General features: G+C 48.0%; 6 protein-coding genes across 12 annotated transcripts; 5 read left to right on the top strand and 1 right to left on the bottom strand.

The window, feature by feature from the left end:
* Positions 1 to 3,277: 3,277 nt before the first annotated feature.
* On the top strand, positions 3,278 to 4,561 carry LOC6592217 (epimerase family protein SDR39U1). The gene is made up of 4 exons (XM_002018451.2): positions 3,278 to 3,342; positions 3,414 to 3,856; positions 3,911 to 4,141; positions 4,212 to 4,561. The coding sequence occupies exons 1-4, from the start codon at positions 3,321 to 3,323 to the stop codon at positions 4,404 to 4,406; spliced, it is 891 nt and encodes a 296-aa protein (XP_002018487.1). The 5' UTR covers positions 3,278 to 3,320; the 3' UTR covers positions 4,407 to 4,561.
* A 523-nt stretch (positions 4,562 to 5,084) lies between these two features.
* Positions 5,085 to 6,011, top strand: LOC6592218 (general odorant-binding protein 67). Its single transcript, XM_002018452.2, has 3 exons — positions 5,085 to 5,148; positions 5,243 to 5,446; positions 5,511 to 6,011. Exons 1-3 carry the CDS (start codon positions 5,101 to 5,103, stop codon positions 5,898 to 5,900), a joined length of 642 nt encoding a protein of 213 aa, XP_002018488.1. The 5' UTR covers positions 5,085 to 5,100; the 3' UTR covers positions 5,901 to 6,011.
* Positions 6,012 to 6,110: 99 nt separating this feature from the next.
* LOC6592219 lies at positions 6,111 to 7,342 on the top strand. Its single transcript, XM_002018453.2, has 2 exons — positions 6,111 to 6,561; positions 6,617 to 7,342. Exons 1-2 carry the CDS (start codon positions 6,114 to 6,116, stop codon positions 7,258 to 7,260), a joined length of 1,092 nt encoding a protein of 363 aa, XP_002018489.2. The 5' UTR covers positions 6,111 to 6,113; the 3' UTR covers positions 7,261 to 7,342.
* Positions 7,343 to 7,407: 65 nt separating this feature from the next.
* LOC6592220 lies at positions 7,408 to 9,221 on the bottom strand. Its single transcript, XM_002018454.2, has 4 exons — positions 9,119 to 9,221; positions 8,479 to 8,662; positions 8,164 to 8,413; positions 7,408 to 8,115 (listed from the first exon to the last, which is right to left on the bottom strand). Exons 1-4 carry the CDS (start codon positions 9,186 to 9,188, stop codon positions 7,516 to 7,518), a joined length of 1,104 nt encoding a protein of 367 aa, XP_002018490.1. The 5' UTR covers positions 9,189 to 9,221; the 3' UTR covers positions 7,408 to 7,515.
* Positions 9,222 to 12,386: 3,165 nt separating this feature from the next.
* On the top strand, positions 12,387 to 18,571 carry LOC6592221 (nucleoporin NUP188 homolog). Its single transcript, XM_026985879.1, has 8 exons — positions 12,387 to 12,452; positions 12,513 to 13,750; positions 13,807 to 13,916; positions 13,981 to 14,945; positions 15,005 to 17,063; positions 17,125 to 17,279; positions 17,352 to 17,565; positions 17,621 to 18,571. Exons 1-8 carry the CDS (start codon positions 12,427 to 12,429, stop codon positions 18,497 to 18,499), a joined length of 5,646 nt encoding a protein of 1,881 aa, XP_026841680.1. The 5' UTR covers positions 12,387 to 12,426; the 3' UTR covers positions 18,500 to 18,571.
* Positions 18,572 to 18,934: 363 nt separating this feature from the next.
* LOC6592222 (glutaminase kidney isoform, mitochondrial) lies at positions 18,935 to 27,318 on the top strand. 7 transcript variants are annotated; one of them, XM_002018456.2, is made up of 7 exons: positions 18,937 to 19,316; positions 21,933 to 22,033; positions 24,351 to 24,380; positions 25,094 to 25,333; positions 25,406 to 25,779; positions 25,839 to 26,866; positions 26,948 to 27,318. In XM_002018456.2, the coding sequence occupies exons 1-7, from the start codon at positions 19,080 to 19,082 to the stop codon at positions 27,095 to 27,097; spliced, it is 2,160 nt and encodes a 719-aa protein (XP_002018492.1). In that variant the 5' UTR covers positions 18,937 to 19,079; the 3' UTR covers positions 27,098 to 27,318. The 7 variants fall into 7 exon arrangements, with proteins under 7 accessions (XP_026841489.1, XP_002018492.1, XP_026841492.1 ...); XM_026985691.1 differs by lacking the exon at positions 24,351 to 24,380 and having other exon boundaries at positions 18,938 to 19,316; XM_026985689.1 differs by lacking the exons at positions 18,937 to 19,316; positions 21,933 to 22,033 and adding an exon at positions 22,811 to 23,272.
* The last annotated feature ends 470 nt before the right edge of the window (positions 27,319 to 27,788 follow it).

Raw genomic sequence — 27,788 nt, 5'->3', positions numbered from 1 at the left:
GATACGAGGAGTAGCAGCAGCAGGAGCACCAAGAGGAAGGAGTATGCTGCAGACAAGCTGTCTGTTTGTCAATAAAACAAACAAAGAAGTTTGTCCAGCCCCCACCCCCACTCAGTCGATGCGATGCGAATGTATATTTGCAGAGATACACGCGTGTATCTGTATCTGCAGCACATCTGCATGGGCACTGGCACTGGCACTGGCACTGGTATTGGTATTGGGCACACTTCACCACCGCCACCGGAAGTGCAACTCAAACAGCAACACAGAAGAGAAGACAACTTTTTCGTTGTCTCGTCTCCGTGTGCCGATCCTTTTCATAAGCAATCATATTTTTCTTTTGTCTGGAAAGTTTTCCCCCCTTTCTCCCTCCATTGGTTATCAGTGTCAGTGACAAGTGTCAGCAGCTCCTACATCTCTGGTTAGAGCGGAAAATTAAAGCACTATAGAAGATGAAACTCATTAAATGGATCCCCGGAATCGTTCGATGGTGATGACTGTCAGCTATGCACGCTCTTTGGACGTTTTTCAGTTGGCAGTACGTGCTTGCTGGCCTGATTGCAGGGCTAGATAAGAATGGTCCCAGGACCCTGTAATTATGGTCCTTTTCCCATCCGTTGTCCCTTTTCATTCGCACTCAATGAAGCGCAATAATTGCTGCGCTTAATGCAAATTCTTTCTCCCAAAATGGTTCAAAGGCAACGCCAGCCGGCAGCCACCAGGCGCCACGCCCACATCCACATCCAGGGTGGATGTGGGGCGGTGGAGAAAGTAGTGTCAACCCCTTTATTGCAGTATCGCCGACCCGAAGCGTCGGTTAATGCCGCCACTGTGTATGCAAATGAGTTTCCAATGACTTGGTCCGAAAACAAAACACCGCACACCCACGGAAGGAAGGATGTTGTCTGCTGCACTTGAACTTGCCTCGCAACGAATGCCATGTCTCCTCCTCTCTCTCTCTCCCTCTCTCTTCTCATATCTATATCGCCGTCTCTTGCTGTGGCTAGACGCCGTCGACCACCATTAACTTAGCCACATGCGTCTAGTCTTCTGTGTGTGTTTCTGTGTGCATATGGAGTGAAAGGCATTTTATGCGAAATTTGCACTTTTATTAAGGCTGGGGCTCCTCCACCTCCTCCAGCTGCACCACCATGTGCCTTAAACGCTCAGCGTAGTGCCTCATGCGATAAGAGCCTGGCCATTTAAGTTTAATGCATGCCCTTTATTTCGCTTATCGTTGCACTTTGAATGTCACTTGGCGACGGTGTGTGACGCTAAAAGCCTCAGGGAACGCGACTGAACAGAGATTATCGAGGCACATATACGAATTTACGATCTAGTGCGAGCACTTTGGATCACTTACCGGGGGGCGGCCAACAAATTGTTTTCGCGCCTCATTTTTTGAATTAGCTCAGTGCTGGACAGTGCACAATTGAATCGATACTTTGTATCGATATTTTTTAGGACAAAAATGAACCGACAGTATATTTACGGTATATCGGTATATAATGGTAACAACAATCTATTAAACTTCATTTTCAAAGGGTATAGAAATCCAATAAATGCAAGTATTTCGAATAGGCCAATCATGTATAGAATTGATTCATCAATCGTATAAAATTGAGTGGGCATGGCTAAATCTTCTATATAGATAGTATTATTCAACGGAACAAAGAATTGGTCGTTTTTTGAAAAAAAAAATTTGGGAAATATTCGGTATTTTCCGGTGGTATTTTAAAACATGAAAATTTCGTGGAAAAAAGAAGAAGAAGACGAATTCACAGCAAAATCACAGCAAAATCATAGCAAAATCATAGCAAAATCATAGCAAAAGGAAGAAGAAGAACAGACCGCGGACTGGGGGTGGGGGTGAACAGCTGTTCGGCTAAAACGGCAACTGGCGTCTGGTGCGATGGAAAGACGTGGGGAATGGGGCATGTTCTCGCGTCGGTCCGATGCGGAGGCTCATCTCATCGAGATCACCCGCGTGGATGGCAGCCGTCGTGCTTTGTGGAAGGGGGGTGGAGAAGCCGCGTTCCCTCGTCCTCGAGACGCGTCGCGGGTGCATTACTTGAACAGAGTCGCCTCGGACTCCATAAGCCGCGCCACGATGGACGAATCCGAGCTGCAACCATAACCGGGAGCTCACATTCAAAAAAGTTCGATTTGGCGCGCACCACTCGGTATATTTTTCAAATGAGACCGTATATTTCGGTGATGTTCTGAGGGTCATACTGTAGAAATACTGGTTTTCGCCGCGCTCCCATGGTATTTTTGTAAATTTCATCAATATATTAATTAAATTTTCAATTTTATATAAAAATCCGATAAATGCAAGTATTTTGAATAGGCCAATCATGTATAGAATTGATTCATCAATCGAATAAAATTGAGTGGGCATGGCTAAATGTTCCATATAGATAGTACTATTCAACGGAACAAAGAATATGAGAAAATTTGAATTCGCCGCAATTCGCCGCAGTTCGCCGCATTTCACCCCAATTCGCTTTAGCAACAATGAGTCTCATTCCATACACAAATGTTGCGGCAACTTTTACTTGAAAAACGTTTTTTGGTCAAAATAAAATACATTAAGGTAATTAAAAGAAGCAATCTTGTAGAAAATGCATTTATCTATGGGATAAAGCTAAGTGGGCAAATCTATATAGCTTGAAATATAGGCAATACCCGATTCGCCGCAGTTTCGCTATTGCAACAATGAGTCCCATTCCACACACAAATGTTGCTGATTCCATGCACAAATGTTGCTAACTCCATGCACACATACCCTGGGGCAAATGGATGTTATAGAATTGTGAATATGTTTGTCACCCCAGGCTCCGTAGGCATCAGGATCGACATAAATATATACAAGATACTAATAAGGTACTTGAATATGTCTAAAGAGTATCAATTTGACAAAAGATCTTAATAAATTACGTTTCATCTTCATATAAAATTAACAAAATAGGGTATACAAAGGTCTACACGCAACATAATGACTCTTTTTTTGTCGAACTTTTCCGTTTAAACCTCTTTTTACACAAAATCCAATAAAAGCAAGGATTAAAAACTATCCAATCTTGTAGAAAATTGATTCATCAATGGGCTAAAATTATGTGGGCTTGGCTAAATGTTCTATATAGCTGGTAATATTCGACGGAAGATCAAAAACGAGGAATATGTAAAATAGATCTTGAATTCGTCAGTATATTTACAAAATAAGACGGTATAGGTATATAAATAAATCCGTGGTCAGATCAGCTGTTTTTTGTGTCGTAACTTGGGAGAATTCTTAAGAATTTAAATAATAGCCGCAAATGTCCAAGCACACGTTGATAGGTACGTTCAGTGTGGTACCCAGGACTGGAGCCAGGTGAATTAATCGCCGTTCTCGCTTATCCTGCTGTCAGGTGGCGGCACGGGCTTCATTGGCAAGAACCTGTCGAAGCACTTGACCCTTAAGGGCTATGATGTGACGGTAATTTCCCGCATGCCCGGGCCCAAGCGCATCACCTGGCACGAGCTGGAGAAGAACGGCATACCGAACAGTGTGAACTCCGTGGTCAATGTCACTGGCCAGAATGTATTAGATCCGTCACGCCGCTGGACGCCCGGCTTCCAGCAGAACGTGTGGAACTCTCGCATCAACTCGTCCAAGGCTCTGGCCAATGCCCTGACCGCTGCCCCTCAGGTCACCTCCTTTGTGAATCTCTGCGGCGTGAGCTCTTACCCGCCATCCGCCACGAAGATCTACACAGAGGACGATAAGGTCGAGGGCTTCGACTACATGTCCAGACTGTGCCTGGCTTGGGAGGAGGCGGCACATGCTGGAGGCGAGCAGAACTGTAGGACTGTGAGTGAGCAGAGAACTCTATAATCATTTTAATACAATATTGTTCTCTTCCAGGCCATAGTGCGTACGGGAGCTGTGGTTGGACTTGGCGGCGGTATGATTGAGTCAATCTGGTTGCCCTTCAAGCTGGGCGTTGGCGGTCCCCTAGGCACTGGCCAGCAGATCATGCCGTGGATTCACATGCTGGACCTTTGCAGTCTTATACAGCACATCATAGAGAAGTGCGAGTCGGGCGTGTTCAATGGCGTTGCTCCAGAGATAGTAACTAGCAAGGAATTCTCCAAGGTAAGCGTTTACTATTCTGGGATCCTATTTGACCTATAACTAATGGCAATCCTATCTGATCTCTTCTCAGGCCTTTGCCAGCGCACTGAACCGACCCTGCATCTTCAATGTGCCCGAGTTTGTGGTCCAGGCGATCTTTGGCAAGGAACGTTCGGCCCTCCTATTGAGCGGTGCGAAAATCCAGCCTAAGAAGGCTCTGGCCTCTGGTTTCCAGTTCAAATATCCCACGGCCAAGGCTGCCTGTGCGCAGTTGGTGGGAAAGTGAGGGGGGATGAGCAGAAGATTACATGGAATACCATTGTCCTCAGTTGTGGTTTAGTTAAAGGAACCATGTCCTTGTATGTTATATAAAAAGTGGCAAGCGAAAATTAAAACGGATTACTGCCAGTGCAGATCTATGAATCATACCGAGATAATGGAGCCTAAAAAGTCCCATTTAATTTGTTTACTCATTAGGTTTTGGCACCCATTTTTTGCTGTTGTCGCATTATATCTCATTATTGGTTTAATTTATTTCACAACAAAGATAATTATTTTAATCGAAACGTATGTACGACCGACATGTTCCCGCGAACTATGGCCAAAACCAAGCGATAATCTTAGCTTTCGGATGGCACAATGCGGCACGGCACGGGAATGTCTACAAGGAAATTCCCGTCGAATTTAATAGCGGAGTGTGAATAATGCGAGATCGATCGGACAAACAGAGCCCTTTGCTGACTTTGGACAATTGAAATAATTACGGACAACAAAAAACAATTTCAGAATTGGCAAAAATAAAAAGGTTAATTGACTTGCACAACGAACACGAATCGCGGTATACACACATAATTATAACCATCAATCAGAATTAAATGAACATATCGTTTTTTTCTCCTATCGTCCGTCCGGATGTTCTATAAATTCATGGCTTCCATTAGGTTGAAGCTTAGTGTAGTTTGAAGCTGCGAAACCGCAAAATGCTCTCCAGAACACAGCTTTTACTGGTCGTCGTCGGGTTCTGCCTGGTATGTCTATGATGACTGCACAGCCGAGTGCTAACACGCGAATGAATACCAGCTAACGTGCTCAGCTCTACTCTGCTCCAAACTCTATTAACAGAACGCAGCCGCTTTAGGAGATGTGGACTGCAGCAAGCGGCCCAAGTTTGTCGATCCGAAGACATGCTGCCCCATGCCGGACTTGATCACTGCAGAGCTGAAGGAGAAGTGCAAGTCGTTCGACACGACACCCCCACCCAGGCCCACTGATGCCAGCGGTTCGTTCGAGAGCAAACGTCGTCACCACCATCCACATCCCCCACCGGTAAGGTTCTGGGACCGAATGTAATCCATGGGTAATGGAACTGATTAACGCATTAACCTTCTAGTGCCTGATGGAGTGCATCTTTAATGAGACGGGCATCTATCAGAACCGGCGTTTGGACGAGACCAAGCTCGAGAGCTACATCAATGTGGTGTTCGCTGATAGCACGGATCTCCAAAATGTTGCCACGCAGGCGTTCGTCACCTGTGCCGAAAAGGTGGCCGATTTCGAGGCCAAGTTGAGTACCGAGCGTCCACGCCCATCTCCGCCACCGGGCATGCCCGTCTGCGCCCACGATGCCGGCCACCTGATGGGCTGTGTCTTCAAGAATATGATGAAAAACTGCCCCGACTCCATCAGGAACGACGACCAAGAGTGCACTGATTTGCGCGAATTCTTTATCAACTGCAAGCCACCTCGCGGTGGTCCACCATTCTCATCCGAGAAGGCCTAGACTCTCAAGGAACCCATTTAAAAGCTCCTAAGGGAGTGCATCATTAGGCAGGACACTTAATGTTCCCCCAACAGAGTTAGGGCACGCGACCCAATAAATTTTAAAGCTCAACCTTCTGCTCCTTCCTTTGTGCCACTTATCGCCATGTTGCACGTCTGGGCGCGCACTGAATTAGAAAATTAGATTTCCTCAAAGCAATTGCTTATCGCGCGCATGTGCGAGGCGAACCACATTATCCGTTGGGCTCCTGGGCGACGGATTCATTCAAGTTCCGTCCGAGCGCGGGTAAAGAACATGGAGAAGGAGCTGCACGAATTCTTTGGGGATTGCCGGAAACAGGAGTTTAGTGCCAAGGAAATGCGCACCATATGCCAACCTCTGATCTGGCAGATACGCTTGGCCAAAGTCCAACGATGGCTGCTCCTTTTGCTACCACTGTTTTTGGTTTTTTTGCTTTGGTTGTACTGCGACACCTTCGCCTGGTGGGCGAGTGCTTTCGGGAGACTACTGCTGGTGCATGTGCTGCCCTTCTGGGACTGGACACCACACTACAATGGAAAGTGCCTGATCCCGCGTGGCGAGCAGCGTGTGGTGACGCAGGCTCCAGCTCTGGGAAGGCATGAGACTCTGTGGGAGAACTGCGTGCTATGCGAGTCGCTGGGTGAGTGGTGAATCGAAAATGCCATATAAGTCTGATCTGTCCAATTCCCAAGCAGAGGGCATAGCCACCGCATCCAATGTTAGCTACTCAATGCTGGAGTCGCAGTTCCTGGAACGCGGCCTACCCGTCATTGTCACCGATATCAATCTGACAACGGATCTGGATAGCCTGCTGTGGCTCATGGACGACAAGGCGCCAGAGGTGATCTCCAGCGAGGCCTGCGACGTGTCCAGTAATCTCCTGCTGCGAAAGCTCTTCAGCGTAGATGCGGCTCTGCAGAAGATTCGCTCCCTCCAGGCCCAGCCATCGACTGCCTGGCATCTCCAGCTGCGCAACTGCCAGTGGAGGGCGGTGAAGGCGTCGCGGCTCTTCCTAGAGCGACCGTACTTCTATCCCTTGCACCTGGAACCCTACTACTCCAGCTGGCTGCTGATATCGCACCAGCAGGGGCGCCCCCAGGCGGAGATCGACGTGCGTGGCCTGGTCTTTGTTCAGCAGTTAAGCGGACACTTTGAGCTGGAGCTCCGACCCAAGGAGCCCTGTGATGACGGCCAGTGTCCCAGTCTAATGATGCGCCTCGATGCAGGCGAGGGTTTGCTCTTCTCCACAGACTTGTGGCGCCTCAGCTATGGTCTGCAGAAGCCCGACCCAAAGCAGAGTTCGATTGCCAGTATTTTCGAGGTGGACTGGCAGTTATAGATACAAATACTACTACAACTATAAGATAGCACTGGAGTTATGTTACAGCTTTTATGGCCAAATTAAATTATTTCCATCGTTAGCTCTAGCACTATTCTGAACCGATCACTATTCTTCCCAGAAATATGACCTAGTAGATGGATCGAATTTGATAGTTTGCCGAAATTGTATTTACACATGACCAGAAACGCCTGAAACACTCAGAAGGAGGCTACACATCAAAATTACAGATATAACTACGATAGGAAGAAAGATCTAAGCACGTCGGCACTTGGCCTCCACGAGCTTCTGCAGAGTGCCCGTCAGACTGTTTATGGCGTCGATCTTCATCCGCTCGATACGCTCCTGCTGCACCATGGACATCTTCTGGATCTGCACCTGCTCCCGCTGCAGGCTCCGCTGCAGGTCAATTTTCTCGCGCTCCAGGTCGAGCTTGCGCTCGAAGTAGTCCCTCCACCAGACGTCGTCCGTCAGTGGCTGGACATGCGGCTGTGTCATCTCGAACATCTTTCCGTTGGTCGTCTCCAGCTGCTGGCTGCTGTCGTTGGTGCGCTCCGCCTCGGCAGCCTGATCCGCATCGTACTCGAGCTTCGGTTGACGGACCTCGGAGAGACTATTGCTGCTGTCCTCGTCGAACTCGTCGTTGGACTTGCTGTCCATATTCATTTGGTCCTGCAGCAGCACCTGATCCACCGGCGTAATGTACGGCTGTCCCTCCTTCAACTGCGGCTGCATTTGCAACGTGATCTTTGGGGTTCCGGGCTTTGTCTGGAATGCTGCCAGCTCTGATGGTGGCTGTTGCAGTTGCATTTGTAACTGCGGTTGCGGTTGCTGCTGCAGCTGCTGATACGTCTGCTGCTGTTGCTGTTGCTGCTGCTGTTCCTGCTGGATTGGTGGCTGGACCTGTGGCTGCTGTGGCTGTGTTGCCGGATTGGACTGCTGGGACATGTCGGCCTTCTTGCCTTGCAAGTACTTGAACATCTCCTCAAAGAACTCCCAGTGGACGTAGCCAGACACATACTTCTTGGTCAGATTCTTGTTGTACGTGATAAGGATGTTGTGCCACTTCTTCTGCACTTTGGCGGCACTGTAGCGGAATCCTAGTCGCTGCAATTGGCGTGTGCAGTGCAGCCAGAGGGCTGTTCGCTTCTGCCTGTAATGCCCGTAATCTATTATTACAATGAACATTGCCAATAGCTGGACTGAGTGTAAACATACCTGCCCTCCGTGAAGTTTCCCTCCATGGGGCCGCGTATGTGGATCAGGGCGCGGGTGGCATCTGTGGTCCAGGCACGCTCGTACGGGCCACGTCCCAGGCTGTTGGCGCTGCCCGGCAACTCGGCCTCCTCCAGCAAGCACTCATCGTCCAGCTCATCCAAGTCGGTGTCGCTGATTTGGTAGGCTGAAAGCGGAAACGGAAACAGAAATCCAAAGATGAACAAATGACTCCACAAAAACTTGTTGCTTTTGCAACCAGATGGCAGCACCGGCGCTCTCTCAGCATCCTTCACCTTCCAGGCACACAAGCACGCACACACTGAGCTCTCTCTCTTCTTCCCAGTGTTTGCTTTCTCTCTTTCTCGTTTCGACCTTACCACCCACCACCAGCCCACATCCTAGCAAGGGAATAGCCTTCTAGCTCTGGCTGATGGTACTGCGGCTTAAGTACATCATAGCCTCAGCCTCAGCCGCAGCCTCAGCACAGACCCGTCCCTCTCCTCCTTTTCACTTTCACATACACAATTCGAAAGAAAGTTTCGAGCCATAGATGATAGTTTTACATTGTACATATATGTATTGTATGTACATACGTATCTGCAATGGATTGCAGGTGCACCTGGATGGTTTGAGGACTTACGTTCATTTTCGTCTATGTTACTATTTCCATTGCTTGGCACATTGGCTCCATTCAATTGAATTTGAGCCATTTTATTGGTGATTTGGTTTCCGTATCACTATGCCCGGATACACTCAATGTACACTCATGTGGGTATATGACTTTTTTCTCAGACGACAGCCTTTCGGATTAGACCTTATGCCTGTCAATAGTTTTCTGTTACTAACAGGACATTTTGCTGGCCGCAGCTTCCAGGAGAAAATTCGGAAATTCGCCTGCGCCTACTCTCCGTCTCTCTCTCGCTTCTGCTTGTCCTCTCTCTCGCCAGCTCAGATCTGTGGAGTGTGGAAGCTGCAGCTAGAGAAACAGCATAGTGTGGCACACGAGTATCTAGACCAGCGCTGGGCTGTGGGTGGGTGGGTCGTGGGTGGTTCAGCATCTGCGCACTCTGCACACCTTGGCAGGTCTTTAAGCTGCAGCCACCTCCCTGTTTTGTTATGATGGAATGTCTAACGTAAATAGTTCTGTTCTAGTCCGGCTGCATGGGAAGTTTGATTCTTTGCTTTGCTCTTAATAAGCTATATACATATACATACATACATATATACATATATGTAAATGTATGTGTTTATATGTATGTGTTAAGTATAAAAGTACTACATTTTCTGAAACTTACCCTTTTGCAGTCATCCAGAGAAATGAAAAATGTTCCTTCATCATGTTAACTTTTATTCTGTTTTTAGTAACTTAAAAAACCAGTTAAGTCTGTTCTCCCATAAATCTATATTAAATACATATGTACATATATAGAACGTTTTTCGTTACGTTTTAATATCTTTCTGTTTTCAAACTGTACTCATTTTGAGTATCGGGTATAAAAATGTAAAGAAAATGAATACAGACACACTGATATACTGACTGAGTACCGGGTATAAATGTAGAGGGGCGGCCCTGGCTGCAGCTCACATCGTTTCCGCTCGTTTTAACTTTGCTTTGACAAAGGCAGACAATCTTTACTCGAATGTTTTTTAAGTCTTAATAAGTACTAAAATGTTCTTGTATTTGTTTTAGTCAAACATGTGATAAAGCGAGTTAATTATGCATACATATACATATACATATACATATGTAATCTCATTCTTTATTTAAATGAAAATAATTCATGTTGGCATAGATGTATTTAAATACTAATTGAAATGCATCTATAAAATGGGGAGAGTGAGTGGCTCATCACCTCAGTTGAATTCTCGCGTCGTTATATCGAGTCTGCACAAAATGTTTTGTGGCCTTAAACAATTCGTTTGCGGTCTTCTAATACTTCAGCAAGCACTGAACATTAAAGCTCAAAGGCCGATAGTTCTTGAGTATCATCAAAGAATTTTTCTCGGAGAACGATTCTACCTTTTTAGTCCTAAATATCCTCTCAATAGCGGTCCGTTCGGATTATACTATACTGCCGTGGCTTACAAGAATCCCGGAGATACCTTTTTTAGGCTATCCTGCAATATTAATCTAACGCAACCACTATGGGTGAGAAGTGACATGATCACTGAACATTGAACTAAAAATTGTATTCCTCAGAACAATGGATTGTGCCTAAGTTCATCTATGAATGTGCGCAAAGGCTTATCACTGGTTCCTGAAATCTACTGCGGCATAGGGGAGTTTGAAATGACAACTACTGAATTCCAATTAACAGTAAATGTAATTATTCTACCGGGTTTTACAGGGAGATTTTTGTGTTCAATTTATGTAGGGAAGAATAATAATACTAATAGTCTACTAAAGTAGACGGTAAAACGATAAAATGACGCATCAGAAGGTTTGGTCAAACGGCTACATTCTAGCCGTATATCCATATATTTTTACAAATGATACAACTTAAACGACGCTTAATTAATTAAAGCACCAAAAGAAAAATAAAAAAATCATTTTTATACTTTACCTAAAAGGATATATTTTGAAAAAAAAACGAGGGGGAACGTTGTGAGTTGCTGCGGACACCGCAACTCTAAGGTTATACCCGATACTAAGTCAGTATGGCTCTCGTCCGGCAGACGCCGCTAATATTAAACCACTAACCATACAGTGTATACTCGTTTAAACGACAAGACAAACAGTGCGTGCGAGAGAGACAGAAAATCAGTCTGTGCGTGACGTCGGGCGCTCCGTAGCCACTGCAAATTGATTTGTTGGTTTTGGCTATAAAAATTATCTGATCTGATCCAGATTCAGCAATCTGATAGCAATCTATTGTGGATCCAACAGATTTTCGTCCTTTGTGGGGGCGGAAGGTGGTGGGGCGAAATTCTGAGATAAGCGTTTTATAGTGAGATCTTACAGAAGTGCGGATACCAAATTTGGTTACTCTAGCGTTAATAGTCTCTCAGATTTGTGGATGCCCCAGATTTTCGTCCTTTGCGGGGGCGGAAGGGGGTGTGGCAAAATTTTGACACAAAACGGTGTCAGGTCCACTATCACAGGAGTGTGGATACCAAATTTGGTTGCTCTAGCTCTTATGGGTTCTGAGATCCTTGAACTCATATTTTGCAATAGGCAAAACCGACCATGAAACCTGTGTGTTAGAGAGAGACAGAGCGAGAAAGAGTGAAATTGTTTTCTTGATTCTGGCTATAATAATTATACGATCTGGTTCAGATTTTGCACTCTAGAAGATATAGGCATCTACTACGATTCTTCGCCCTTTGTGGGGGCGGAAGTGGGCGGGGCAAAGTTTTGAAATATTCTTGTAGCAGTGACAGTCTTTGAGCACTAGGCGCTGAAGGGGACGGACAGACAGACATGGCTCAATCGAATCGGCTATTGATGCTGATCAAGAATATATATACTTTATGGGGTCGGAAAGGATTCCTTCTGGACGTTGCACACATCCACTTTTACCACAAATCTAATATACCCCAATACTCATTTTGAGTATCGGGTATAATAAACTTATGTGTTCAGGGCTGAGCGTCTTATTCAGCTAGTAACATTAAACTGAATATCAAAATCTAGGAATACGATTTACGCTCATGGAACGACCGATTGTCGACAAGTGGTTATTGAAATACACTCCACACGAATTTTAGCCCAGTTCATATGAATATCGTGGAAATGTTGTTCGGCGGTTTAATTCAAGCGTTTAAATAAAGCGGGGCCAAGTTCGTTTTTTTCATCGGTATATGAACGGTATATTTTGAAGTTAGAAAGGTATATTCGGTATATTTCTGAGAGTCAGACCGTATATTAAATCCGCGGTCACACTGTGCAAAATTGCGCGTGTTTTGTTATTAAATTATAAAATTTAGTTTTAAGCGAGATCAAACACAATGCCCATTGTGGAAAAGTATGTCATGTAAGTTCTAATAACCCTCAGTGGCGGATACAATCAATTAATCCAGACTGTCGCTTGCAGCAAAGACTGGAAGCGCCTTTGGCAAATGGTGTCCGGCATCCACCATGAAACTCCCCGGGACATAGTGCGGGAGGAGCTGATGAGTGTGTGCAGTGAACTGCAGGCCGGCGTGTTGCAGTTTAAGCCGAAGAGTGCATCAGATGTCCAGCTGGAAGCACTTTTGAGGGATAAGAAGCAGGAGAAACTGCTGTCGTTCACAGAGCGCCTACAAGACTTGCTCAACATCGAGTCGGCACAATGCTGGGAGATATTGTGTTACTATCTCACGCAAGAGTACCGAGGCTCCGCCAGTCTGCTGACCCAGCTGATTTCCACAGAGACGTCTATGGCCAAGCTGCTGGCGGATATAGTACACTACTACTCGCTGGAACGCATGATTGTGCTGAAGATTGTGAAGAACCTGCTTGTTTTCTACAGTGTGCCCAACCACCCCTACCACAAGGAGTACCGCGAAGTAGTCGATAAGATAACGCTGACTCGCCTGCGGGACTCGTACTTCGATCAGCTGGAGAGTCTGATCGATGAGCAGCCACCGCGAAAGCTGACGGCAGGCGAATGCTTTTACTCCACCGACAGTCTGAAGGCCTGGTCCGAGCGCAATTCTCGCGAGACCAAAGAAGTGCTGCACATCCTCCTACTGATGACTGAGCACTTGCCGATGGGGTTGGAACAGATCAAAAGGCTCTTTTCGGTTTTCAAGCAGCACTCTTTTGGTCGCACGTTCAAAAGCCTGAACGAGGGTAATGTCTTCCATCAGGAATTGAGGCGCAGTCTCATCTACTCGGAGATGGCGCTGCTTCTAAGGTGTTTGGACTTCGAGGAGCCCCGCGAAAACTGCGATCTCATTGAGAAACTAGTCGGTTGCCTTGATGTAGATATAACCAGCGTGTACCATCGCCAGGAGCATGGACCCTTGCTTCTGTCTTGGATGTTAATGCGTTTGCGAGGCACCAACGATGCCGATGATGCATCCAGTTTGCTTCGATGCCGACACCTTGGCAAGCGCGCCGTGGATCTTAAATGTTTTGTCGAGCTCCATTCGATTGTCACACATCCGATGTTCTCGGATGACAGTCTTCTGTCACGAATTGTACGCAAGACCGTCTACAACCAGGTGGGGTACTTGTGCGACCTCTTCGACGGTGATGGCAGCTGTGCCCGCTACGAGGGAATTTACACGCTGCTATACGAGCTCTTGTCGTGGCCGCAGCTGGCCAAGGATTTCTGCACTCGTGAAGGTTCGTATTCGCATTGGAGTTTTTGGATACTATTGAAATTACCCTTTTGCTTGCAGATACTGGGGCGCGCTCGCTCTACACAACTCTGTTGGAGAACTTTCCCCTGGACTTTACGAATCTGGCCAAGCTGGGACAGGCGCTAACCAAAGGGGGACAACGGAACTATGTAAGCCATCCGTGCAGTATTTTATTTTTTTTTTTAGTTTCCTAATTGTATGTGTAATAATTAGATCAAGAAACAGCTGGAGTCCTTGCCCATACTGGCGCTCATGTACGACGAGAGGGTGCACAAACTGAATGAAGTGGACACGGATGAGTTTGAATTGACGGCCGGCGTTAGTCCTTATCCGGGCATAGACTTTAACATCCCCGTGGGCACCAGCTGCGCGGCCGTACAACATCCGTCCGGCTGCTACATGCATTTCCGCACTCAAGTAAACTTTTTCGATGCCCTGCACCACGAGATGAACTGCCTGCTGAAAGAGACGGGCCATCTGCACGGCGACTTTGAGAGCAACGACCGCATTCGTCGCGTGGAGGCCGGCCTGAAGTTCCTGGAGTGCGCAGTGCAGCACACCCAATCGGTTGAGGGCATCAGTGCCGAGATGGTGCATCCCACCGAGATGTGCATTGATCTTCTGAACAAATTCAAGACCGTGCAGTGCCCCCCAGTGGGACTATTGTCCGCATGCCTCAACGTTTGTACAGCGCTGCTGCCGCTAGTGGATGAAGAGATATTCACGCGCGTAAGCAACCTGGGCATCCTGCCCAGCATTTCTGATAGATCTGTGGAAGACTACAAGCTCTATGCTGCCGGCAGTGCCGCCTGCTTCCAGGCGCGCTTTCTTGGCTGCATCATAGACAATGTGGAGAAGAAACTCGAGCGCTACGACTTCCTGCTCTCCTACCTGGCCTTTCTGCGCACATATACGAAGCTCAAGCGAAATCGCTACATGCAGGTGGAGCTCCCTGGCCTGATCTTCGTGCTGCGCGATGTCTTCCCCCACGTGCATGCCTGGCACTTCCGGTCGCATCAAGACAAGAACAAGATATACTTCGAAATTTTCAGCTACATCTGCGACATTCTCGACCTAATCAGCACCGGCAGTACTCCGAGGAGCGATGACCGCGAGCTACTCCTCAAAGTGTGCATCTATTCACTGCTGAATCTCGAGAACGGCATGATTCTCCTCAGGTAAGGGTTTCCTTCGATTTGACTCTTTATTCAACTTTATTGATTCGGATTTCATTTAGGTTTGTGGGCGTAGGCAACTCCTATTTGCAGAACTCCATGGAACTGGAAACGAACTGGATGCAGCAGCAGCCGCAGGGCCTGACGATGCTAGTGCGTCTCTCCATGCGCATTCTAATGCAGTTGTTGCGACTGAAGGGTTCGGTGTATGGCGGCCACGAATCGCTCTCCCCGCTAGAAGCCTTGATATACACCCAGCCCAAGCAGAGGGACACGCTGCGTATCATTCCGACTGTGTGTAGTTATATGAGTAACATTTTCGACAGATGGCTGCCCATCCTGTCGTGTCGTCTGCTGAAGCGCATTGCCTTGGAGTTTAACATGTCGCTGCTGGCTTGTCTCGACATGGAGCCCGACCAGATCAGGCTGACCTTTATACAGAAGCTGCCGGACGAGCTGGAGAGCGATTCGATCAAAATAGCCATTCTGGAGCTGGTGGATGCCTGCATTGCAAAGCAGCCGGGCGTGACCGAGGCATTTTTCAAAGTCAACTACGGCCAGGACAAGTGCTCGCGCTCGTTTTTCGGCAAGGAGTGTCAGCCGACCATTGGCGAGAGCATTGTCACGTACATGAAGGAGTTCCTCGATGCACTCGAGCAGGAGCCGCTCACCATACAACAGGCGCTCCCCAGAAAGATCATGAACATCTTCCACTCACTGTGGAAGCACAACCTCCAGATGTTGGTCAATGATTTGCTGAAGGAGTCGAAATTCTGGCAAAGGCTCTGCTCGCCACTGCTCTGCCAATTCGAGCCGAATATCCGCGTCTACACCCAGATCCTCAACATTGTGTCCATCGAAGTCTACACGTGCAACGGAGAGAATGCCGCTCTCAAAGACGTGCTGACCAAGTTCTTTGAGATCAAACACTTCGGAAAGTGGCTCAACTATGTATTCGACATACCCAAGGCTCCCGCCGTTGCCAACTCGAGCTCCGATGAGCTGCCTGATTGGATTTGCTGCCTGCAGTCGTTCAAGGATCTGATTATCATAATGCTGAAAAAGCAGCCAAAGCTCATGAGCATCCCGGAGCCACAATTCAAGCTGATGGCCAAAAAGTGCCTGGCCGTGTTGGTCGATCGTTCGCACTATCTGGAGGACATGCGTCCGTTTATAATGCTCGCAGAGCTGTATGTCTTCATTCTTCTGAAGCTGAACCACTCGTACACGAACAGTGACAAGGAGGACCGGGAGCTGATGGAGCATTTGCTGCAGCTGATGAGCCGCATCTGCTCCTGCTATGAAGACCTGCACGTGCGTGCCAAGGAGGCCTGTCTGGCCATCATCATTAAGAGCGCCCATCTCTACACGAGTCTTCTCATCCACGATTCGGCCATATCCCTGAGTTTCCTCAACTCTGTGGTCAGCATCATCTGTACCGAGTTGCAGAGCATGGAGAACTCGGTCAATCTGGATAGGAGGCAGTCGGTGGAAAATACGGACAGCACCGACAGCACCACCAACTCTTTGATTCTGTGCCTCAATCTGCTCAAGACCGTGGCCACTATATTCAACAGCGAAGGACCCGGAAACTGGGACCTGCCCTTTGTGTCCGTCCGGCTATTTCAACGCCTTCTGCGCTGCATCGCCCACACTCTGCCGCTGCACAACAAACAAGTGCTCACCGTCCACCTGCTGGACGTCCTCATCGTGTTCGCCAAGAGCCACTGCTCCGTGGAGTTTCTGCACTGCGATATCGGCGAATACTTGTGGCTTAGCCTTCAGCCGCCGCCCGAACTCGTCCAGGCCAAATACGAGTTCAACAAGCCCAAGGCTGATGCGGATTGCTGGACCCCGGAGCATTGGTGGCCCGTTTATGCCCGGGGCATTGAGCTCGTAAACATCATCTACGAAAAACATAAGGGTTGCTTCCTGAAAAATGCCCTTCAATTTGTGGACATACACGAGGTCTATCTGGTGGACGCCATGCTGCTGAGCAAGCAGTCGCTGGAGCCGGCTGCCATGCAGCTGATCAAGGCCGCCGTTTCACTGGTGGCCAGCCTGACGGAGCACCACATGGAATGGGCGCAGCAAAACAAAACGTCCCTTATGAATATAATGGTAAGAGAGTCGCATTGAAAGTCATTCAGTAAATAATTTGACCGATTTTCTCTGTCCGTAGCGTGCGATGCAAACCCTGCTGTGCCACGTATCCACGCTGTTCCACCAACAGCGCAATCTGAAGTGTCTCCTGGCAGGGAGACACTGCCAACTGGAGATCCTACGCAGCACCGCGGCTATTGTAATTGATGATGACCTCATTGCCGCCTGTAACGAGTGAGTTGTGATTGTTTGTAGTTGTGGCCCCGGATTTGGCTAATAAATATATATTTTTTTGGACACGAATAGCCTTACAGACATCATCATCTACTGTACAAAGTCGCTGCTCGAATTTAGCCCCGATTTGATGGAACTAATCTGCTCCAGTGTCTACGAGCCGAGCAAATGGTCACCGCTACTCGACGTGAAGTTCGGAGCTCCTAAGATGAGCGAACAAAATATAACGCTAACCTTTACCATGATCCTGAATATGGTCAGCATTTACGTGAAGGCCCTGAATATGGTATGCTGCCCGTGTACTTATTACGAATAGACCAATGATCTCTTTGAATCCACAGCAAAATCATGGCTTCAGCGAGGTGCCCCTCAACACCCTGCCCAATGTCAGCCAGGATGGGGATGGTGGGGAGGCTGCGGACAACGAAAGCGCATCACTACTCCAGACCAACCGAACCTTCTCGAAGACAATCTCGAGCACCTCGATTGTATCCGTCAGTTGTCCCGCCAGCGAGCTGCTCTCGAACATGGATAGCCAACTCTGCCTGCTGGCACTGGAGCACTTGCTCATGTTCGTGGCGTCGCAGGGTATTTACATAATTCGGTCCACAAATCTGGAGCCGCGCTGGAAACAGATTGTGCGGCGAGACATCAATAGCGACCTTCTCTGCTTCCATGAGTTCGTGCGTCGCAAGGTGATCGCAGACAATCGCGACTCGCGTTCCCCCTGGCTGCGCCGCAAGCACGGGCTATTCAAGCTGAATTTTCTGGATCCGACTCGGAGCTCCAGCTCCCCCAGCAGCCGCAGCACCGATGTTGTCCGTCGCACCAACACCGCCCCTACCAACGAGCTGCGGGTGAATGTAGTGCGACGGCTGCATCTACAGCAGCAGCATCGCACTCCGGCTGCTGGCACGAATAACTTTGACATGACGCGCGACCTAAGCCCAATAGGAGCGGAGCACGGTCCGCCCGTCGCCCAGCACATGGCCACCTCGTCCACACCCCGCTCCAATGATCCGGCAGGTGACTTGGGCAGCAGAAAGCGCCTGTATCCGGGTGACAACTACGTGTTGGATGATCTTGCCGCTATAGAAGTGCAGTACTTTCCCCCTCCGATGGAGCCCGGCTTCTGTGAGCAGTCCCAGGTGCAGCTGGTTGAGGAGGACTACCTCAAGCTGATGTCGCTGCTCTTCGTTGTGATACCGAGCAGTGAATGATCCATCTTTCCTCCTGTTTCTCGAGCATTTGCAGATAATTTTAATAAAGTTTCCACACATGCATACATTTCACACTAGTATGCGAATGACGTCATGGCCATGACAAATGCCTAACGTAGACGAGCCCCCAGGCAACGTCATCGACGAACGAGCACGTGCTATCAGCCAGAAAGAGAGAGAGAGAGCGCGCTGGAAATGCCACCCATGCCGTGTATCTCTCTTGTTGGTGGCTCTTGTTCCCGGTTAGAGTACTCTCTTTTCCGCTTGCTCACAGCCCAAAGAAGTGGCTACCTCTGCTGCCGCTGTCGCTGCTTCTGCTGTTGCCGGTGGCAGCAGCAGACTGAGGCTGATTATAAGTTTTTTCTGCCAACTGCCGCTGTTGCTGTTTGGCTTTTTAGTACCTTTCGAGTCGCCCAAAGAGAAAGAACGCATGTGCAGAAGCGGACACGCACAGAGCATAGCAGATTAGCAAGAAATACGCGTTCGAAAGGTTTATAGACTCCAGCCCCGCCACCGTTGAGGCTGATTGACTTGGCATTGAGAAAGTGCATACAAAACAGAGGAATAAGTGCTTGTGATAATGTTCAAAGGTGTTCCCGCTCTAGCAAGCCAGAATCTTCGCTTCCTGAGGAGCCACACGGAGCAGGCAGCCACCGCTGGCCTGGGCCTGGGCCTGGCGAAACGCTCAAAGGCATCGTCTGTGGAACTGGCCGCGGCAGAACCGACTGATGTCCACTCTCCTGGGGAGTCGAACCTGCTGAATCGCGTCAAGTTTGGCCATACAGGCCAGCAAGTGAAGCAGAAAATAACTACTGAGGTGAGTCCGAGGTGTGAGCGAACGGCACAGCTGACCAGAAAATCTAGGGGATGATGCAAGTGCCTCGTCTCGCACATTTGGGACAGGCCATGAATCGCGTTCCTATTGATTTTTACATGTGATAGCTCGAGTGAATCTGCACCGCACCACAATCAAATCCCAAGAATCCCCTAGGTGCGCACTTTCCCAGCAGAAAAGCAAATAATTTGCACACATCCGAAAATAGATTGTTGGAAATTCAACAAGAATACAGTACGGTATGGTTCGCCAGAAATCGCCCAGATGTATTACGAGCATGCCATGGACTCTGCTCTGACTCTGACAACGTCGTATTCCTGGTAGCCGGCAATAAAGATAGCGCCCTGTCGCCGGGATTTAGTTTAATTAGATAACCGTGAACCACACACCGCACCGTGATTGGCGCAATCCCTCCGCAAGATAAAAAGCCAAGCCCATTCACCCGCACTCCCACAATGATAGCTTTTTGTATCTCTTGGTATCTTATCACCTGAGTACCAGACGGTCTGGACAAAAAAAATTGTGAAATTATCGTGACGATTTTTGATTAGGCGCTAATCAGGTGCAAATCAAGTGACACACAGAGACTACTGGTCCTTCCTTCCTTCTCGATTCATTCATTCATTCAGCAACCAGTTCTCTCTCACATGTGGAGCACCAAACAGTTTGGAGTTGTCAACAGAGCAATTAAAATGTCAGACGCCAGACGGCGGGCCGGCCCCAGCCGCTGACCGAGACATTGAAACTGATTGGGAATAATCGTGGTCGCAGGAAATCTGCTCTAAATTAATCTTTCACGCTCGTAATCGGAAATCTTGGGTACACGCCACATGAATCACATATTCCATTCCCCCACAGAATCTGAGCATGTCAAAATCACGCGAAAGTGTCACCCAAAAATAATTTAAATAAACGTGAGCGTAGCATAGCAACCGAACAATAAACAGTTTGGAACGGTATAGACGATATTCGGACTTTAGAATACCTGCTGGTCGGAATTATCTGTTGTACTCTTCGGGCAAAATGATACTGAGAAGCAGCAGGTGCAACAACTACATTCACAATGACAGGATAAGACGTGAAATCAATGGCTATAAAACCTGAGATATATTATATGTACGTTTTCTGGCTGTAAAACCTATACGATTGGGATAATTTCCGGTAGATCGGTTTATAAAAGCTAAAGCCAAACCTCTGCCAAATGAGATACAAGTATAAAATATATATGTATAATAAAGATTACTGGGTATACTATAAACCATAAGATCGCTCACAGTCCCATCGCTAGCCTCTCACGAGCAGACGCCGAAATGGTTTTGTGGTTGTTTCGACGTGTCGTTGCCATGGAAGAAAAGAACACACACATCGAAACGCACATATAATTTAGAATTTTTCGCGTATATATTAAATATTCAGCTGACACAACAACAAAGAACCAAGCCCCTTCACCACTCACATGTGGTTTCTTTTAATGAGAGCAGTGCTTTGGACGAGTAATTTCTCAAATTTTCCAAAATTTCCTCTCTCTTGTTTGTGTCTCTTTTGGCGCCTGAGCACTTCCGTGCAAATTGTGCGTCAAATATGTATTTCGTCAACCGTCAACGAATTTCATATGGAAAGGTGTCAGTCAGGTACGTCCCAGTCAGGTGCCGCCGGGCCTCCTCATCTGTCTCTGGGTTCTCTGGTTCTGGTTGAAGCACTTGACAAAAACTTGTTTGCGAAATTCTGTATTATACTCGTATTTGTTATATTTATATACTGCATTTGCTGTATTTTTTGTTATGGCAGAGATTCGTGTTCACATGACTTTCTTTTCGATCAATATGTATTTAATAAAATTCACATAGCAAGTGCGAAAACATCTGAACATCAAGAAACGATTTGGCATACGAATAATGCAGGAAATACCCTTTTGGGATTTTGACAGAATCTGAAAGAATCATTTCTATTGGGAATAGAAAGCGTAGCAATGGGTTGATTTAATTTATATTTATATCGAAAAGAAAAAATATTGGAATCAATTTAATCAACGAATTGCCCCTAAGAAGTCGAAGAAGCGGAAGCGTCGTCTGTTTCGCTGATGTCATACGGCTTTTGGGTTGGGTAAGCCAATAGCATTAGTGGGAAGTATTTAGTTGCGAATAAAATATTGACCAACATAATGAAAGTGTAGGTAAAGCACTTGACTAGTAGGCCTGGAACTTTAACTAAACAAATTATCAAATAAATTAAATGTAAAGCTAAGAAGTAAGCAGTTAATGAAATCTATGAGGACATTAAGGAAATATGCGTATGATATGCTCTAAAGGTGTCCTTGCAAGAAGTTTTATTACAATTACACAAGCTAAGGTACTAGGCATATAATCCGAGACTATATAAGGTTCTGGCTTATGAGGTCTGTCCCGTATTCTCTGCTCGACTTAGTAGCGGAGTACACTAAAAATTGGACTTACTTAAATATGTTTGTACGTGTCGTATAATCCGCAACAGCTAGGAATACGTGACTCGGGGACATTCCTTTTCCTACCCCGAACCGAACCGAAACACACCTAAACCCAAATGAAATGTGTAGTAATATATTTTCTTTTTGGTTTTCAGAAGAAACTGCGCGCTCCGCCGCTTATGAATCTGGTGTTTGCCAACCGCAAGCTATCCTTCTACGACACCAGCTCCGGACGCAACGAGGAGAATGCGAAACTGTAAGTAATCAGCCACTTCGAGTGCATCACTTGCCACTTATCACACCACCACACCTGCTACACCTGCCACACACTCCACGCCAAAGCACCCTGCCGAATGCATTCACTCTGTAACGGTTAGAATCGCAAAATATTTGCATCACTCATTCGCACTTGCTCTGCTCTGGTTGCTGGTTGCTGGCTGCTGGCTGCTGGCTGCTCTGGACTGCTGTTCCTTCTCCTACTCCTGCCCATGCCACGTGGCTCAAATGAGTTGCGTCCACAGACAGTCGGAGCTAGCGATTCTGGGCTACCAGGCCGGATGCCACAGCCCCCTAGTTGGTTGCCATTTATAGAACACACTGCAATTGGCATTTCTATTCATAGATGGCCAAATATTGTTTTGAAAACTGCAGCCAAAACAGTTTACAGACTCAATTAGCAGCAAGCGCAAAAGTCCAAAGAAATGCCCCCTGTTGTGCAATAATATGTTTTGATTGCATTTCGTAATTATTTTGTGGGAATCTCTGCAGGCACGCGTAGATTCTCGTACTTTTTTGGAGGTGCCCTGCCCTTTGTTTAATGTAGAATATTCGGGGATAGTTACGAGAGCAGAGCTCCGAATCTGGCGCGCTAATTGCCGGCAATCTCGTGCGCATAAAAATAAATTAACATACGTTTATTAAACGAAGATAAAAATCGAAATTCGCTCAACTCTTTGGCATCCATGTGTATGTATCATATGTATCATGTTGGTGTAGACTTTGGCGTTGCCCGAACTATAAAACCATTGCCCGGTCGCCGGTCGCGCTCATTTCGTGAGTGACGGGCCACAAGTTTGTACAGAGAGCAGGAATCGAATCGTCGTATCCGAACGGACAACACAGACACACAGATGAGCATGGGCGATCGCAGTTGGAGCCTGTTGCAGTATGCAACGGAGCAGGCGCCAATCCCGATGGACGGCTATACCGCCGAGGAGGCGGCCCAGTTCAAGGACGTCATCCGTCAGAGAATAGTGGATGATCTTAAGTCGATGACTGGCGAGGAGCTGATCGAACTGGTCAAGGAGAACGCCGCCAAAGTGGTGGAGGAAAAGGCAGAGACACAGGCGGCTTCCCCGACTCCCGATGATGGGGCGAAATGCATCCAGGACGATGCGGATCTGATCGATGCGGGCATCATAGCCGAAATGGTGGCCGGACTGTGCACCAAGAGCCAAAAGGAGACCTTTGTCAAGGTGATAACGAAGTACATCAGGTAAATGTGACTCACCTGAGACGTGCCCACCACCAGCACCATCGCCCCCGTCATCTTTGGGCCTTATCAGCATGACGGAGGCGTCTCAAAGGTTCCTCCGCGTCATGTCCTCTTATCGTTCCGGCGTGCCCATAGACTCGTACCATGCGTGTGTACACACAGAGTCGGGCAGACAAACCCTAGAGCCATTATAATGCCATAAATGCTATAAAACACACAGCTATATGTAGGCAAAAATGTCTATATCTATATATATATACAGATATAGAAAAAGGAGTTAATAAATTTATTTTATTGGCAATAACATGATTTAGAAATTAGCACCTCGCTGCTCGCTCGACTCTATGTGGTGTGCCCCCTGCTCTGTTCCAACCTCCTGCTCCCTTGCACCGCCTCTCCATCTAAGTGCTCTACAGACCCAACAAAAGTCACACATTTCGATAATGTATAAAATGCCGGCGCGCTTACAGTTGTTCCCATTAAACTTGCAACAGTTCAGCGCTCGAGTCAAGGCGAAGCGGGTTCCAGCGATCCACAGATCCACAAAAAGATAGCTACTCTCCAGATACGTAATAAAAGGTATACGGCAGCATGGTGAAGAGCAAGGAAGTGGCTGAAGTGCTCCAGGAGCTGAAGCGCCAGAGCGAGGACGGGGAGGCCAGCAAGGAGCGCGAGGAGACGTACAGGCGTGGCAAAGAGCAGGAAACCACAGAGACGGCGGCCATCATCGAAGAGATTATCGAGGGCATCTCCCTGCAGAATCGTCGCGGCACAATTGTCCGTACAATTTCCGCCATAATAAGGTAAAAATAGAGGCGGCCCCGAGGACAGAGCCAGGGCCAGAACAAGAGCACGAGCAGGGACGCGAAAGGTTGTAATTTATGTACATAGTTGCCGAGTGGATCATAAAAATAGATTGTGCAAGCAAAAACACACACCCCCTCCAATCTCCAACACACCCCCTGACACGAACAATCGAAAATTTCGTTGATTGACGCTCATTACAAACATATGGAAATCTATTCTATCTGTATCTCTATAACGATTACACTCTGATCATCCTGTTTCACTCTTTTAGCAATCAGCGACGCCACTATTCGATGCGGCCGTGAGTAATCAAGTTAATTGCGCTCCTCCTCCTCCTTCCCCTCCTCCTCCACTGTAGTATTTGACTTAGATTTGACTCCATCCCATCCCGTGCGATCCTCCCAGTCAAAGCCCTGACCCCGACGATCGCTCAATAAAGCGCAACTCGACCAAATTGAAGTTGATTGAAAGTCTGCAGAAAATATTAATTTCCATGAATTGACAGTCCCAAAAATTAAGCAATTACCCATGAAAAAAACATTGGCAAAAATCTATAAATACTCCCTACTGGATTCGTGCAGTTTTCGACCAGACCAGTTGCTGCAATGGATGTCTGTCTGTGGGAAAATTAGCACCTGGCTTCCAGCGCCACAGCAGATTGAATCTGATGTTGTCCCTAAACGCAGTACTCGTAGGGTATATGCATCGGTTCGTCTGGGTCTAGAAATACCCCAGAACCTAATGATTTTCAATCCAATCCAAAGTATTGGGTATCTTAAAGTCGGATTCCTCGACTATAGTCATCTTTTCGGTTTTTTTTGTGCTGGAATTTTACTTTGCTTTTCGACATACGCATGCTAAAAGTCGGAGATCCGTGGTCGCCCGTGTGTGGGGAGGGTTCGAACCGCAATTAGCAGGTGCCCTAAAATTCAATTGCTTTGTGGTTTGCACAGCTTGGTGGGGGAAACCATTCCGCTAATTGTCTAACCGTTAACCGACTCTCCATCCCCACAGCCATCGGGAGCAGGAGCAGCGCAATGCCGAGGATGTGCTGTTCGATATGTTTGCCAGCGAGGAGACCGGCCTGATCTCGATGGGCAAGTTCCTGAACGGACTGAAGACCACCGGCATCAGGCGGAATGATCCACGGGTGCGCGAGCTGATGGACAACCTCAAGAAGGTACACAAGCTGAACAACTACGAGACGGGATCCTCGGCCGAGACGCAGCACCTCAACCGGGAGACCTTTAAGGCGTAAGTAGATTCACAGTGCCCTTGAAGGAGCTCTCGAGAACTGATACGCTGGCTAATCTTTGTTGTCCTCAGCGTGGTGGCTCCCAATATCGTACTGATTGCGAAGGCATTCCGACAGCAATTCATCATCCCCGACTTCTCGAGCTTCGTCAAGGACATCGAGGAGATCTACTGTCGCTGCAAGACCAATACCCTGGGCAAAATCGCCGACTACATTCCGCAGCTGACTCGCTACTGTCCCGAATCGTGGGGCGTGAGCATCTGCACCGTCGACGGACAGCGCTTCTCCATCGGCGATGTGGAGGAACCGTTCACATTGCAAAGTTGCAGTAAACCGCTTACCTATGCCATCGCCCTGGAGAAGCTCGGTCCAAAGGTGGTGCACTCTTACGTGGGACAGGAGCCCAGCGGCAGGAACTTTAATGAGTTGGTCCTGGACCAGAACAGTAAGTGGCACTCCTTGTGGAGAACGCTCTCAAGCAAAACTAATTGTTTCCATCTACAGAGAAGCCACACAATCCCATGATCAATGCCGGTGCCATCCTTACCTGCTCCCTAATGAACGCACTGGTCAAGCCTGACATGACCTCGGCCGAGATCTTCGACTACACCATGTCCTGGTTCAAGCGCTTGTCCGGCGGAGAGTATATCGGCTTCAACAATGCCGTGTTCCTCTCGGAGCGAGAGGCTGCTGACCGCAACTATGCCCTCGGCTTCTATATGCGGGAGAACAAGTGCTTCCCCAAGCGGACCAACCTGAAGGAGGTGATGGACTACTATTTCCAGTGCTGCGCCATGGAGACCAACTGCGAGGCGATGTCCGTGATTGCAGCCAGCATGGCCAACGGCGGCATCTGCCCCACCACCGAGGAGAAGGTTTTCCGGCCAGAGGTCATCCGCGATGTGCTCTCGATCATGCACTCCTGCGGCACGTACGACTACTCGGGCCAGTTTGCCTTCAAGGTGGGCCTGCCGGCCAAGTCTGGCGTCAGCGGTGGCATGATGCTGGTCATCCCCAACGTAATGGGCATCTTCGCCTGGTCGCCGCCACTCGACGACTTGGGAAACACAGTGCGGGGCGTGCAGTTCTGCGAGGAGCTGGTCAACATGTTCAACTTCCATCGCTACGACAACCTGAAGCATCTGTCCAACAAGAAGGATCCGCGCAAGCACCGCTACGAGACCAAGGGCCTGTCCATTGTCAACCTACTCTTTTCGGCGGCCAGCGGCGATGTAACGGCTCTGCGCCGGCACCGACTGTCCGGCATGGACATCACCCTGGCAGACTACGACGGACGCACCGCCCTGCACTTAGCCTCCTCGGAGGGCCACCTGGAGTGCGTCAAGTTCCTGCTGGAGCAGTGCCACGTGCCGCACAACCCCAAGGATCGGTGGGGCAACCTGCCCGTCGATGAGGCCGAGAACTTTGGCCACTCGGACGTTGTCGAGTACCTCAAGTCCTGGGCCGAGAAGACCGTTGCAGCCCCAGAGTGCACACCGGAGGCGGTGACCACAAAAACCGAGGCGGATGAGGTCAGTTCAGTTCAAAGAGTGACAGCAGCGATGCCCCCGAAGCCAACTCAAGATATAACCAATTGCAATCAAACATTTCAGGAACTGTGCAGCACTAGCGATCTCGATCGCAGTCCCAACACCAGCCCAATTCCCACTGAGTCTGGATCGGGACACTCCAGCCCGGCGCCCTCGGAGGCGGGAAGTACAGTAAGCATCGCCAGCGATGACAAGACCAAGCCGGGTCTCTAGGCAGCCAGAGATCGTCCGGTGCCCACCGGATACCCGTAGAATCTCTCCTTCGCTCTCGATCGCCTGTGTCTAAATTATTCGCACAACCATTTAGTTTTAACGAAGACTTAGTTTAGAGCCCTAGAGTTCCCATATCAGCTCGCCCGCCAGTCGAAGAGGAGCGCTGATCGCCTACTTTAATTGTTAATAAATCAAACATCCCATTAGAGATCCCCATGCAATGCATCCTAGCAGACCCACTTTGGCTCCCTCGATCAGGATCGGGTGCTTTAGCGGCATTTGTACTTACAGTCATAGTGTACTTAGGTAGCCACACATCTATTCCAGAATATCCATCTGAAACAATGACAATAACAAATATTTATATATATACTAACCGATGTCGGGGTCTGCGACCTTGTATTACCGTATGCTATAGTCAATTGATGTTTCTAAGTGTGTTGTTTGCATATTTATGTATTATTCTGTTCTGATGAGTCAAGTTTACAAATACAATTTGAACATATAGTTATAGTTCACAAAACATACATCTTAATATAATATATACTCTCTATTCTTTCCACATGTCACTCGATTTATACATACATCAATCTTTACATCCTACATCCAATCTATGTACATGCGAGTACGAGTATGTATGTATATTCTACATTACATTCGTTTGCTTTGCAGCGAAAGATACGAAAGTACA

This window comes from Drosophila persimilis, unplaced genomic scaffold (assembly GCF_003286085.1).
Source record: "Drosophila persimilis strain 14011-0111.01,24,50 unplaced genomic scaffold, DperRS2 tig00000002-arrow-pilon, whole genome shotgun sequence".
Classification (NCBI taxonomy): Eukaryota; Metazoa; Arthropoda; class Insecta; order Diptera; family Drosophilidae; genus Drosophila; species Drosophila persimilis.
The sequence above is the reverse complement of the archived record's forward strand: the minus strand, read 5'-3'. Positions and strand labels throughout refer to the sequence as shown.

What these genes read in the sequence shown, in the direction of transcription:
- LOC6592221 (XM_026985879.1), top strand. Translation starts at nt 12,427, where the DNA reads ATGCCCATTGTGGAAAAGTATGTCAT. An exon ending in AAGGGGGACAACGGAACTAT is followed by an intron (nt 13,917 to 13,980) that starts GTAAGCCATCCG and finishes TGTAATAATTAG; the next exon opens with ATCAAGAAACAGCTGGAGTC. An exon ending in CGTCCCTTATGAATATAATG is followed by an intron (nt 17,064 to 17,124) that starts GTAAGAGAGTCG and finishes CTCTGTCCGTAG; the next exon opens with CGTGCGATGCAAACCCTGCT.
- LOC6592220 (XM_002018454.2), bottom strand. Translation starts at nt 9,188, where the DNA reads ATGGCTCAAATTCAATTGAATGGAGCCAATGTGCCAAGCAATGGAAAT. An exon ending in GGAAACTTCACGGAGGGCAG is followed by an intron (nt 8,414 to 8,478) that starts GTATGTTTACAC and finishes CGGGCATTACAG; the next exon opens with GCAGAAGCGAACAGCCCTCT. An exon ending in CACAGCCACAGCAGCCACAG is followed by an intron (nt 8,116 to 8,163) that starts GTCCAGCCACCA and finishes CAGCAACAGCAG; the next exon opens with CAGACGTATCAGCAGCTGCA.
- LOC6592218 (XM_002018452.2), top strand. Translation starts at nt 5,101, where the DNA reads ATGCTCTCCAGAACACAGCTTTTACTGGTCGTCGTCGGGTTCTGCCTG. An exon ending in TCGTCGTCGGGTTCTGCCTG is followed by an intron (nt 5,149 to 5,242) that starts GTATGTCTATGA and finishes CTCTATTAACAG; the next exon opens with AACGCAGCCGCTTTAGGAGA. An exon ending in ACCATCCACATCCCCCACCG is followed by an intron (nt 5,447 to 5,510) that starts GTAAGGTTCTGG and finishes TTAACCTTCTAG; the next exon opens with TGCCTGATGGAGTGCATCTT.
- LOC6592222 (XM_026985688.1), top strand. Translation starts at nt 19,080, where the DNA reads ATGTTCAAAGGTGTTCCCGCTCTAGCAAGCCAGAATCTTCGCTTCCTG. An exon ending in AACCGGGAGACCTTTAAGGC is followed by an intron (nt 25,334 to 25,405) that starts GTAAGTAGATTC and finishes TGTTGTCCTCAG; the next exon opens with CGTGGTGGCTCCCAATATCG. An exon ending in GTTGGTCCTGGACCAGAACA is followed by an intron (nt 25,780 to 25,838) that starts GTAAGTGGCACT and finishes TTCCATCTACAG; the next exon opens with AGAAGCCACACAATCCCATG.
- LOC6592219 (XM_002018453.2), top strand. Translation starts at nt 6,114, where the DNA reads ATGTGCGAGGCGAACCACATTATCCGTTGGGCTCCTGGGCGACGGATT. An exon ending in CGTGCTATGCGAGTCGCTGG is followed by an intron (nt 6,562 to 6,616) that starts GTGAGTGGTGAA and finishes ATTCCCAAGCAG; the next exon opens with AGGGCATAGCCACCGCATCC.
- LOC6592217 (XM_002018451.2), top strand. Translation starts at nt 3,321, where the DNA reads ATGTCCAAGCACACGTTGATAG. An exon ending in GTCCAAGCACACGTTGATAG is followed by an intron (nt 3,343 to 3,413) that starts GTACGTTCAGTG and finishes TCCTGCTGTCAG; the next exon opens with GTGGCGGCACGGGCTTCATT. An exon ending in CTAGCAAGGAATTCTCCAAG is followed by an intron (nt 4,142 to 4,211) that starts GTAAGCGTTTAC and finishes ATCTCTTCTCAG; the next exon opens with GCCTTTGCCAGCGCACTGAA.